Genomic DNA, 13,273 nt, shown 5'->3' with positions numbered 1-13,273 from the left:
TGACTGAAGGAGTGGGAATGTATATATTTTTGTTAATTATTATTTTTAAAAATGTAGTCTACATTTTTTGTCATTTAGCAGACGCACTTATCCAGAGCGACTTACAGTTAGTGAGTGCATCCATTTTTCATATTGGCCCCATGGGAATCGAACCCACAACCCTGGCGTTGCAAGCGCCATGCTCTACCAACTGAGCTACAGGAGGCCCTAGTACAGTTTGTGAGGATTAATGTTAATTTTCCCTTCCCATATGGAATTTACTTTTCTTTTTTTTCACCCCTGTCCAGTTGGTGGCAACAATACACCTTTTGCGTGTAGTTCGCCATAAAACCCAAAGAAGAAGTCTTATTAATATCTAACCAACTAGCTGTTCTGTTATCCAGACCACTCATGTACAGTTGTCACGGCAAAAGGTCAAAATGGATATATCGAAAAAATTCATGAAAACAAAAATTAGCTTTTTGGTCTTCATTTAAGGTTAGGGTTAGGCATAAGGTTAGCAGTGTGGTTAGGGTTTGGTTTAAAATCACACCTGTCAATATAATACGTTGTCATCCCTACTGCCTCTGATCTGGCGGACTCACTAAACACAAATGCTGTGTTTGTAAATTATGTCTGATTGTTGGAGTGTGCCCCTGGCTGTCCGTAAATTTAAAAAACAAGCAAATCGTGCCGTCTGGTTTGCTTAAGATAAGGAATTTGTTGTATAGCATTTACTTTTTACTTTTACTCAAGTATGTCAATTGAGTACTTTTTCCACCAGAGTACATTTAAAACCAGATACTTTTAGGCTCAAGTAGTATTTTACTGGGTGACTCACTTTTACTCGAGTCATTTTCTATTAAGTTATCTTTACTTTTACTCAAATATGACAACTGAGCACTTTTTCCACCACTGTCACTAATCAATGATAATTCATTCCAAAGATTCTGTGGCGACTTAGTACACCATATTTGCTACTCCCAAAAAAGTCAGCGGACGTCTTCGTATAATTACGGTCAGCTGCATTATTCACCGGAAGTCGTTTTGTGTACACAGACAGAAACTTGGGCCTTGGCCAGGGGCTGCTTTACAAGTGGGATGCATTGATGAGCGCTACATCCTTTGGGTTCATGCTGAATGTACTGAGATTGTGACAGACGGTTAAATGGTGTCCCTAGACAAGGCAAGAACTAGATGTATGTCAGGAGAAGTGCAGTACTATCGTAAGGAGAGTTATACTTGGAATACGGAGGAGGAATGGAGGGAAAAAGAGAGGCAGAGGAGGTCTAAGAGAGAGAGGGAGGAAGAGGGTGAGCTTGAGTCAGTTAAAAATGGCAGGAAAAATGGAGATAGTTTGTTAGAGAAGAATGGAAGAAAGTGTAAGCAGAGTGAGTTGAAGACAGGAGGAGAAATGGAAGTGAATGAGGGCGAAGTATCGGAGGTGGTAGGTGTGGTGAAGTTCTCGGAGCCCGAGGTTTGCACCGAGGGTCAGGATAATAATGAGTCTGTGACAGTAGGAGTGACGTTTTTGAAAGAAGTGGATCCTTGCCTTTTGGCTGATCCATTTGTGGTTTCAGGGTGGGTGAAAACAGAGTTGGGTGCTGTGGAATCGGTGAGGGTAACCAGAAGTGGTCTAGTGATAATTGTTTGTGTTTCTGCTGGTCAGAGGGAGCAGGCGCTCCGTGTTAAACGAATGGTGGCAAGAGATGTGAAGTGTTTGCTCTCAAGAAAAGGGCACCATTGAAAGGTGTGATTACTGGGGTAGCAGTAAATGTGAAAGCTGACCAACTGAAGGGGAAGATTCCCGGTGTTTGTGATGCTCGTCGATTGGTGCGACGCAGACAGGGTGGCGTGAGGGAGAAACAGAAGAGTCATTGTCTGTTCTTCTGAGTTTTGATGTTGAGTCTTTGTTAGGATATATAACTTATCCGGTATGAGCGTTTGTGCCAAATACATTACGTTGTTACAGGTGTCAAGCTTATGGGCATGTGGCAGCAGTGTGTAGGAGGGAGGTTCCTAGATGTGAGAAGTGTGCAGAAGGGCATGAGACAAAGGAATGTAGAGGAAGATGGGTCAAGGGGGAGGGATCCTGAGAGGAATGGTGTGAGTAGTAGATCTGTACCAATACAGATGGATAAACCAACAAGTGATATATGTTTCAGTAAGATTGGATTTTTGGCATTTATAGCAATGGTTATCAACTGTACTGCAGGGATGGAACATAAGTTGCAGAAAATAGAGGTTGTGGTGGCAGCTGCAGAGAGGTATTTGGGTGTGCGAGACTTGACATCAGAAGAGTTACAGGGTGTGTTAAGTGGTGATGTCCCATCCTTTCAGGCTGTTGGCCTGAAGTAGGAATAAATATATTTAAATAGTGGAGTATGGTAGTTATTATTATTTTTATATTTTTTGTGAGTGTAGTGTTAGATGGTAGGGTATTGGTTGTATTTTGTAAAGCAAAGTATAAGGGAGTTATACTCCAGTCTAGTAGGTGGCAGTAATGCAACATTTATTGGATGCCAACAGCCGTTAAACCTTATCGAAGAAGAAGAATTGTACACAGACAGACGCGTCACAGCTTGTCTGATCTGTTTTCCAATTTCTCCCTCTATCTTTTATGTCGCCAGCTATCGATGTCAACAAACATGCAGGCTCATCTGTCTTTACAGACACAACTTGCTTCGATAATGGACGTGCTTGCTAGAGCGGCCGTTGACGAGATCAGTCAACTCTTTTCCGAGAGCTCGGCTGATTTGCACTTGGAGATTTCTCGCAGCTACAAAGAAAACGACGCTCTGAAAATGAGGATGAAGGTGATGAAGAGCGAGCTTTTCTCCCTGCGGCTACAAAGGGCGAGTACACCGCGCGGCAGTCGCTTTTCTTTCAGCAGAACTTTATGCAGGCCTCGGGGGAAACTCACAGGTTGGTTGAGGTTCTCAAACTGCTATCTGGGAGACATCGGGGTATCACAGATTATCCATTATATTGACCAGATACTCTAGTGGCCGCTCGAACAAAATGTCTTTAAAAATGGAAGACAGCTGGGAGGAGGCACTATCAGGTGGGACCTTTCTAGCCAATGAGAGGGCAGATACGTTTGTGAACAACAGGCACAACGGTTTCCATTAGTTTCTACAGTCACAAAATCTATATCGTAAAAAATAATGAAAACAAACATTTGCTTTTTGGTCTTAATTTAAGGTTAGGGTTAGGCATAAGTTTAGCAGTGTGGTTAGGGTTTGGTTTAAAATCACATTTTAATAAGATAAATGGTAGAAATGGGCGGGGTTTATGACTGTGTCTGAGGTAACTAGTGACGACCAGGCACAACTCTGATATAAAGTGTTTTTTCTCAAAGTTGCCGGGATGTCACGTGTCCTACTTCTATCAGTACACTCCTAACAACCTAACCATTAAGACACTTCTATTCGATCAAATAAGCTACACATAGCAAATAAGCCATTACATCTTTTGTTAACCAAATTCGACACCCTCATTGACCTCCATACAAAGACTTAGCTTGCTGTGAGAAAAAAAAAACGAAATCGCAACCTGCTGGAAAATACAGATTTTGGGCCCAGTTATCCCTCTTGCTTCACCTCATCATCTCTGGGTGGATTCCGTTGGATTCGGTTTAATCAAAACGAAAAACATTTTGCAACATAAACAAGAGTTTCTATTGGCCAAACCTCCTCGTTGTTCTGTTTGCTCTGTTTGCTTCCATTTGGTTCCTAGAGTAAACGGTTTTCTCTAGGACAAAACGTTTTGCAACTGAATCCGACTAATGAATACAAGCCAGTCAATTCAACATAATATGTTGGAAGTGGAATGGTTTTTGACCTTTGCTCTCCCTCATAGATAAGACACCCGAGCACCAGACAGCCGTTTACAGCAGGGATGATGCTCCTATTACAATAGGGGAAGAGGAGATACCATCCACAGTCAAAACAGAGGTGAGTGGCAATAATAACAGCTCATCACACATTGCTGACATAGGCTACTACTACTCTACAAACTACATGTGTTTGTTTTATGGTTCAGTGTGCAGATGTGGAGAGTCCAGATGTCATCTTGATAAAAGATGAGGAGGGGCCTGAGGATGACTTTGGAGGATGTGGGCCAGATGCAGGTGTGTAGAGGAAGAAGAAGAATAGAAGGAAGAGGATGATGGGATGGTATATAGACAATTGACAGCCAGATAACTACCAGATAATATTATCGTTTTGTTTCCCGTAGGTCATGATGGTATTTGTGGTGAGAATGTTGCCATGGTGACGCCACAGCCGGAACATGCCACCCAGAGACTAGGTCACGATGAGGGACTGTACAGCATGAACAACCCTCATGCTCATGGTCGAGGTGAAGGAGCGCTGTGCAGCGTGACCAGTACTGAGAACTACCCTTTCTTCAGAGCCCCAGAACTGCCCCAGAGTTTGCCCTCACACTCTGGTCTGCTGCCTGACCACACAGTCAACCATCAGATGCAGCTGAATACTAATTCTATTGGGGAACCTCTGCCAGGCAACCCCCCAATGAGGGGCGTGCAAAGTGACAGAGGGGGTCTGCCGAGAGGGGATACAGGAGGACGGGGTCTGAAAATCGTACAGCTAGCTTCCCTAGAAACCACCCCAACAACAACCTTGGCAACAGGGGGTGTGACTGTGAGGCGCCCTAGTCATGTAAACCAGTTCCAGCGCCACCACGTCCCCCACGGTACCAAGCCATTGTTCTGTAGCGACTGTGGGAAGCGCTTCTCTCGCCGGCTTGACTTGATCCGCCACCGGGTGGTCCACACAGGAGAGAAGCCTGTCATATGCAACCTGTGCGGGAATTCGTTTGTCAACAAGACGACACTGAGGGTCCACATGCGTATCCACACGGGGGAGAAACCGTACATGTGCTCCTTGTGTGGGAAGGGCTTCACCCAGAATGGCAGCCTGACCATCCACCTGAGGACCCACTCTGGGGAGAAACCCTACAGCTGCTCCCACTGTGGAGCCTCGTTCAACAACCCCAGCAACCTGCGCAGACACATGGTCACACACCCAGAGCAGGCAGGGACACTGACACTCTGACACACACAACCTCACCGGTGGCCAGTGGAGCTTTAGGCTCTTTATTTTTCTTCAGCATTCTCTCATTCTTGTTCTCTCTCGCTCGCTCTCTCTCTCTCAATTCAATTCAATATATGCTTTATTGGCATAAATGGGTTGTTGCCACTGTGGCCAAAGCAATGTATATGAAGTATTACATAAATGAACAATATGTTTGAGCAACAATAATCATATACACTGAACAAAAATATAAACGCAACATGCAACAATTTCAACGAATTTACTGAGTTACAGTTCATATAAGTAAATCAGTCAATTGAAATAAATTAATTAGGCCCTAATGTATGGATTTCACATGACTGGGAATACAGATATGCATCTGTTGGTCACAGATACCTTTAAAAAAAAGTAGGGGCATGGATCAGAAAACCAGTCAGTATCTGGTGTGACCACCATTTGCCTCATGCAGCGCGACACATCTCCTTCGCATAGAGTTGATCAGGCTGTTGATTGTGGCCTGTGGAATGTTGTCCCACTCCTCTTCTGTGCGAAGTTGCTGCATATTGGTGGAAACTGGAACACGCTGTCGTACACGTTGATCCAGAGCATCCCAAACATGCTCAATGGGTGACATGTCTGGTGATTATGCAGGCCATGGAAGAACTGGGACATTTTCGGCTTCCAGGAATTGTGTTCAGATCCTTGCGACATGGGGCCGTGCATTATCATGCTGAAACATAAAGTGATGACGGTGGATGAATGGCACGACAATGGGCCTCCAGGATCTCGTCACGATATCTCTGTGCATTCAAATTGCCATCGATAAAATGCAATTGTGTTCTTTGTCCGTAGCTTATGCCTGCCCATACCATAACCCCACCGGCACCATGGGGCACTCTGTTCACAACATTGACATCAGCAAACCGCTCGCCCACACGACGCCATACACGCTGTCTGCCATCTGCCCGGTACAGTTGAAACCAGGATTCATCCGGGAAGAGCACACTTCTCCAGTGTGCCAGTGGCCAGCGAAGGTGAGCATTTGCCCACTGAAGTCGGTTACAACACCGAATTGCAGTCAGGTCAAGACTCTGGTGAGGACGACGAGCTTCCCTGAGACTGTTACTGACAGTTTGTGCAGAAATTATTCGGTTGTGCAAACCCACAGTTTCATCAGCTGTCCGGGTGGCTGTTCTCAGACCATGCCACAGGTGAAGAAGCCGGATGTGGAGGTCCTGTGCTGGCGTGGTTACATGTGGTCTGTGGTTGTGAGGCCGGTTGGACGTACTGCCAAATTCTCTAAAACGACGTTGGAGGCAGCTTATGGTAGAGAAATGTGTTGTGTGACAAAACTGCACATTTTAGAGTGGCCTTTTATTGTCCCCAGATCTTGCTGTTTAATCAGCTTCTTGATATGCCACACCTGTCAGGTGGATGGATTACTTTGGCAAAGGAGAAATGCTGACTAATGGGGATGCAAACAAATTTGTGTACAAAATTTGAGACAAATAAGCATTTTGTGCATATGGAAAGTTTCTGGGATCTTTTATTTCAGCTCATGAAACATGGGACCAACACTTTACATGTTGTGTTTATATTTTTATTCTGTGTATATCAACAAAAACAATTATACATTATTATACATTCTCTCTCAGTCTGTCTTTCTCTCGCACTTCCAGCCCCAGACTGGAACCCACCTCTGTCCCTGTCTCTTCTCTCTTTCTCTCCCCGATTTACCCTCTCTCTGTTGTCTAGATGCACATACTACATAAAGTTACTGTATGACTAGTTTTAGTATGTAGCCTACTCTGGCCCAAATGAATAAACATTTGTTTTGATATGAAGGAATTAATTAACAAATGTTTTTTTTTTCTGACTCAGTGGCTGCACCACTAAGCCAAAACTCATATATACAGTGCCTTCGGAAAGTATTCAGACCCCTTGACTTTTTCCACATTATGTTGCAGCCTTATTCTAAAATTGATTAAATAGTTCCCCCCCCCCTCATCAATCTACACACAATACCCCATAATGATGAAGCAAAAACAGGTTTAGAAATGTTTGCAAATGTATAACAAAAAAAAACCCCCGGAAATATCACATTTACATAAGTATTCAGACCTTATACTCAGTACTTTCTTGAAGCACCGTGGGTAGCGATTACAGGATTGAGTCTTCTTGGGTATGACACTTGGCATACCTGTATTTGGGGAGTTTCTCCCATTCTGCTCTGCAGATCCTCAAGCTCTGTCAGGTTGGATGGGGAGGGACAGCTGCACAGCTATTTTCAGGTCTCTTCAGAGATGTTCGATCGGGTTCAAGTCCAGGCTCTGGCTGGGCCACTCAAAGACATTCAGAGACTTGTCCCGGAGTCACTCCTGTGTTGTCTTGGCTGTGTGCTTAGGGTCGTTGTCCTGTTGGAAGGTGAACCTTCACCCCAGTCGGAGGTCCTGAGCACTCTGGAGCAGGCTTTCATCAAGGATCTCTGTACTTTGCTCCGTTCATCTTTCCCTCGATCCTGACTCGTCTCCCTGCCACTGAAAAACATCCCCACAGCATGATGCTGCCACCACCATGCTTAACCGTAGGGATGGTGCCAGAATTCCTCCAGACGTGACGCTTGACATTCAGGCCAAAGAGTTCAATCTTGGTTTCATCAGACCAGAGAATCTTGTTTCTCATGGTCTGAGAGTCTTTAGGTGCCTTTTGGCAAACTCCAAGCGGGCTGTCATGTGCCTTTTACTGAGGAGTGACTTCCGTCTGGACACTCTACAATAAAGGCCTGATTGGTGGAGTGCTGCAGAGATGGTTGTCCTTCTGGAAGGTTCTCCCATCTCCACAGGGGAACTCTAGAGCTCTGTCAGAGTGACCATCAGGTTCTTGATCACCTCCCTGACCAAGGCCCTTCTCCCCCGATTGCTCAGTTTGACTGGGCGGCCAGCTCTAGGGAAGAGTCTTGGTAGTTCCAAACTTCTTCCATTTAAGAATGATGGAGGCCACTGTGCTCTTGGGGATCTACAATGCTGCATAAATTTTTTGGTACCCTTCCCCAGAACTGTGCCTCGACACAATCTTCTCGGAGCTCTACCGACAATTCCTTCGACCTCATGGCTTGGTTTTTGATCTGACATGCACTGTCAACTGTGGGACCTTATATAGACAGGTGTGTGCCTTTCCAAATCATGTCCAATCAATTGAATTTACCACAGGTGGACTCCAATCAAGTTATAGAAACATCTCAAGGATGATCAATGGAAACAGGATGCACCTGAGCTCAATTTTGAGTCTTGTAGCAAAGGGTCTGAATACTTATGTAAATAAGGTATTTCTGTTTTTTATTTTTAATACATTTGCAAAACATTCTAAAAACGTATTTTCGCTTTGTCATTATGGGGCACTGTTTGTAGATTGCTGAGGATTTTTTCTTTTTTTTAATCCATTTTAGAAAAAGGCTGTAACGTAACAAAATGTGGAAAAAGTCAAGGGGTCTGAATACTTTCCGAAGGTACTGTATATAATAGTACAGTTGTTTATAGTTTTTACCTCTAGAGTGCAGCATTGCCTCCTCTTAGAAATCTTGTACAGTGGTTTTTAACCTAGAGATTCTTCACCATCATGGGGGTCTCTTCAGGAATCTTCAGGAAATTGGGACATTCCTTACATTGTTCCACCCCCCCACACACACACCCCCACCACACACACACACACACACACACACACACACAAACCCCACCACACACACACACACACACACACATCCCGCCATTTTCTATAGTTTTTCTGGACAGTTTACTTTACTAAAGCTTCCACAGTGCTTTTAAGGCAAATAGCTAGCAGAGCATGAGGCAAACATTTCCAGCTGTTTGATGTAAATGATCATCATAAAACGTCAGAAGGATATAACGGACAATTTTGACCACATAGTCAGACAGTTTCTCCAACTCAACCAAAAATAAAAGTTAAAGAATGTGATTAAGCCAGTGGCTCAGATGGAACTATCCAAGCGGGACATTCTACAACTTCAACATCAACCATTGAACCCAACCTAATTGAATAAATCTTTATTTTAGTTTATGTCCATTCAGTTGGATATTTGTGGATAAGTTAATTTTCTAGTGTGCTGTGTGCTCCTGACTGTTCATTCTGCAACTGGTGACACCATTACTAGGGCGGAATCTTGTTCGGCCAACTGTTATCTGTATTTACGGTAAAAAATAAATTAAAAATATATGTTATGCCCGCCCCCTACCCCTGCCCATCTATTCGTCCCGTTGCTTTGCTCCGACGGAGAAAGCAGGAAAGAAGAAAAGGGGATAAGTGAATAAAAGACATACGTTGCGTTGGGAAGAGCGAGAATACGAGACGGATATGTAAGTAAAATAAAAGATACAAGTGGATTGAATGGATCGGTTGGTAGTGTTTTACTTAGTTCGCAAACCGCAGCGTCGTCAAGGAGTGGTCACTGGGCACAGATCAGCACGACTTTTCCAATGACGGTGATTGGGGTTAAAACGCCCAAATTCCGCTCAGCACGGATAGCCAGCTTGAAGCCTGTCTAGTAGGCCATTGTGTCCACCACAAGTGGAGGCGGAGGACCTGATATCTAGCTACCAAACATTTTAACCAGCACGGAAGGTTAGTTTAAATTTAAACAAGGCTGCTCGCTGTGTTAGCAACTAACGTTAGCGTGCCAGCTAACTTGTTCTAATCTAGCCATGGATGGTTAGTTCACTGGTTAACTAGTCAAACAAACAAGCTAGCTAGCTAACGATAACTTGGTTAACTAATCCTCTTGTTAGCTAACAGTAGCTAACTGGTCAACCAACCGAACTAGCCCGAGCGTTTTAGAAATAGGAACTTGCTGCATTCTTGTCATTCATAACTAGCTAGCTGACGTTTTTCCATTGTTTTGTTAGCTAAACGTAGCTAGTCACTGTTAGCTAGATATGTTTGGATGAAAACCCATTAGAAAATCCAGATGGCGTAACTAACTAGCCATCGTTCCCTGAATAACCACATGCACCGACTGATCTTTTGTTTGAATTTTACATTATCCTGGCCTCAATTGACCTCATTCAACTTCAACCTAACAATTTAAGCAAAATAACATTTTATAGATACAAAAAAATCTTAACACTTATTTTGGCCCGATTGCCATGTGAATGTCCTTGCTGACTAAAAATAATAGCTAGCTAGTTAGCTAAGTGTTTTTCGTGTTAGTACGGCTGGTTGATCAAATTAACCTAACTTTTTGGTGTCTGCTTCCCGGGCAACTCATTAATTTGACTAGTCACTATGCAAGACTGAAGTGTTTCAATTACATTTTTCAATGTTACACCTTCGTATTGACTGGTAACTTCTATGTTCTTGTTGTTATAGTATCTGAAGTGTGGTGACAACAGCCCCACTTCAAACGAGGGTCAAGCAAGCATACAGTGCTGACCACACCCGACACAGGTAAGGGTGGTTGAGTTGTCCTATGTTTTCTACCCATGTGAAGGACTATAAAATAAACCAAGGCCTGAACTAAGAACAAGTTCTCCCTCCACCATATGTAATTAGAGGTGTTTGCTATTACCTTTTGTTGTTTTTGTCCTTACCAGTTACACAATGAGTGTATGGTTGCATGTGACTGTGGTAGTGGGTGGGGTGGTCTTCAAGTTGAATTCCCCCCACGGGTGTTTTTCCCCTGTCAGCTAACCTGTTCTGGTGGTTCCTGAGGGAACTTGTTTCATTAGGGAAAAGGTTGGGCGGGATTAACTGTCACCATGTGCTTTGAACCTGCTATTTTGGGTTGTAATTATTGGCATTTGTATTTAATGTCTAGCTGAGGAAGCCAGTTAAGTCACTGTTTGTTGCTTGTTCATGTGAGGGGATGTTGGAATTCATTTGGGTATATCAGTCGTGTGTGTGGTGCCTGTGCAGGTGTTCCTTAGTCTGATGATAACAGTCAACAAGGGATCTCCCTGAGACCTTCACTGTGATGCATTGCAGGTGGAACAGGTGCTGCCTCTAACCCTGTGATAAACACAGCTTACAGTGGGGGAAAAAAGTATTTAGTCAGCCACCAATTGTTCAAGTTCTCCCACTTAAAAAGATGAGAGGCCTGTAATTTTCATCATAGGTACTCGTCAACTATGACAGACAAAATGAGAAAATAAATTCCAGAAAATCACATTGTAGGATTTTTAATGAATTTATTTGCAAATTATGGTGGAAAATAAGTATTTGGTCAATAACAAAAGTTTCTCAATACTTTGTTATATACCCTTTGTTGGCAATGATACAGGTCAAATGTTTTCTGTAAGTCTTCACAAGGTTTTCACACACTGTTGCTGGTATTTTGGCCCATTCCTCCATGCAGATCTCCTCTAGAGCAGTGATGTTTTGGGGCTGTCGCTGGGCAACACGGACTTTCAACTCCCTCCAAAGATTTTCTATGGGGTTGAGATCTGGAGACTGGCTAGGCCACTCCAGGACCTTGAAATGCTTCTTACGAAGCCACTCCTTCGTTTCCAGGGCGGTGTGTTTGGGATCATTGTCATGCTGAAAGACCCAGCCACGTTTCATCTTCAATGCCCTTGCTGATGGAAGGAGGTTTTCACTCAAAATCTCACGATACATGGCCCCATTCATTATTTCCTTTACACGGATCAGTCGTCCTGGTCCATTTGCAGAAAAACAGCCCCAAAGCATGATGTTTCCACCCCCATGCTTCACAGTAGGTATGGTGTTCTTTGGATGCAACTCAGCATTCTTTGTCCTCCAAACACGACGAGTTGAGTTTTTACATTTTACATTACATTTACGTCATTTAGCAGACGCTCTTATCCAGAGCGACTTACAAATTGGTGCATTCACCTTATAGCCAGTGGGATAACCACTTTACAATGACCATATGACATTCTCCCAATCCTCTTCTGGATCATCCAAATGCACTCTAGCAAACTTCAGACGGGCCTGGACATGTACTGGCTTAAGCAGGGGGACACGTCTGGCACTGCAGGATTTGAGTGCCTGGCGACGTAGTGTGTTACTGATGGTAGGCTTTGTTACTTTGGTCCCAGCTCTCTGCAGGTCATTCACTAGGTCCCCCCGTGTGGTTCTGGGATTTTTGCTCACCGTTCTTGTGATCATTTTGACCCCACGGGGTGAGATCTTGCGTGGAGCCCCAGATCGAGGGAGATTATCAGTGGTCTTGTATGTCTTCCATTTCCTAATAATTGCTCCCACAGTTGATTTCTTCAAACCAAGCTGCTTACCTATTGCAGATTCAGTCTTCCCAGCCTGGTGCAGGTCTAAAATTTTGTTTCTGGTGTCCTTTGACAGCTCTTTGGTCTTGGCCATAGTGGAGTTTGGAGTGTGACTGTTTGAGGTTGTGGACAGGTGTCTTTTATACTGATAACAAGTTCAAACAGGTGCCATTAATACAGGTAACGAGTGGAGGACAGAGGAGCCTCTTAAAGAAGAAGTTACAGGTCTGTGAGAGCCAGAAATCTTGCTTGTTTGTAGGTGACCAAATACTTATTTTCCACCATAATTTGCAAATAAATTCATTAAAAATCCTACAATGTGATTTTCTGGATTTTTTTCCTCAATTTGTCTGTCATAGTTGACGTGTACCTATGATGAAAATTACAGGCCTCTCTCATCTTTTTAAGTGGGAGAACTTGCACAATTGGTGGCTGACTAAATACTTTTTTCCCCCACTGTATGTGTGGATGGCACGTGAGTGTGTCTGTGTACACTAACAGACCATGTTTTAGTTGGTGTGAAGTAGCTGAGATTGTTGAGATGCTACAGGCGATGTTTGTGTGACCAGATGAGTTGTCTGGAGGTTATAGTTGTTAACCTATCGGTGTCCCGTATATGGGACGGTTGAGCTAATGTGCGCAATGTGATTAGCATGACTGTTGTAAGTAACAGCAAACTTTCCAGGACATAGACATGTCTTATATGGGCAGAAAGCTTAAATTCTTGTTAATCTAACTGCACTGTCCAATTTACAGTAGCTATTACAGTGAAAAAACACCATGCTATTGTTTGAGAGTGCACAACAAAAAAAACGTATCACGGCAACTGGTTTGATACATTCACCTCTGAAGGTAAATAATGTACTTAAATTCAGTGATCTTGCTCTGATTTGTCATCCTAAGGGTCCCAGAGATAAAATGTAGCATAGGTTTGTTTGATAAAATCCATTTTTATATTCAAATGTAGGAACCTGGTTGTACAGT

General features: G+C 43.5%; 2 protein-coding genes across 9 annotated transcripts in view; both read left to right on the top strand.

Moving 5' to 3' along the window:
• Positions 1 to 2,535: 2,535 nt before the first annotated feature.
• LOC121542168 (zinc finger protein 3) lies at positions 2,536 to 5,342 on the top strand. Its single transcript, XM_041851659.1, has 4 exons — positions 2,536 to 2,904; positions 3,841 to 3,935; positions 4,024 to 4,111; positions 4,219 to 5,342. Exons 1-4 carry the CDS (start codon positions 2,616 to 2,618, stop codon positions 5,055 to 5,057), a joined length of 1,311 nt encoding a protein of 436 aa, XP_041707593.1. The 5' UTR covers positions 2,536 to 2,615; the 3' UTR covers positions 5,058 to 5,342.
• A 3,933-nt stretch (positions 5,343 to 9,275) lies between these two features.
• The window catches only part of LOC121542158 (catenin delta-1-like), a 45,658-nt gene continuing 41,660 nt past the window's right edge, over positions 9,276 to 13,273 (top strand). For 4 of the 8 annotated variants that reach the window (XM_045207611.1, XM_045207612.1, XM_045207609.1 and 1 more), the window contains exons 1-2: positions 9,276 to 9,671; positions 10,416 to 10,493. The gene's annotated coding sequence lies outside the window, so the exon portion shown is untranslated. The remainder of the gene's footprint in view (positions 9,672 to 10,415; positions 10,494 to 13,273) is intronic. The other 4 variants (XM_045207616.1, XM_045207618.1, XM_041851657.2 and 1 more) reach the window with 2 other exon arrangements.

This window comes from Coregonus clupeaformis, chromosome 3, assembly GCF_020615455.1.
Source record: "Coregonus clupeaformis isolate EN_2021a chromosome 3, ASM2061545v1, whole genome shotgun sequence".
NCBI lineage: Eukaryota > Metazoa > Chordata > Actinopteri > Salmoniformes > Salmonidae > Coregonus > Coregonus clupeaformis.
The sequence above is the reverse complement of the archived record's forward strand: the minus strand, read 5'-3'. Positions and strand labels throughout refer to the sequence as shown.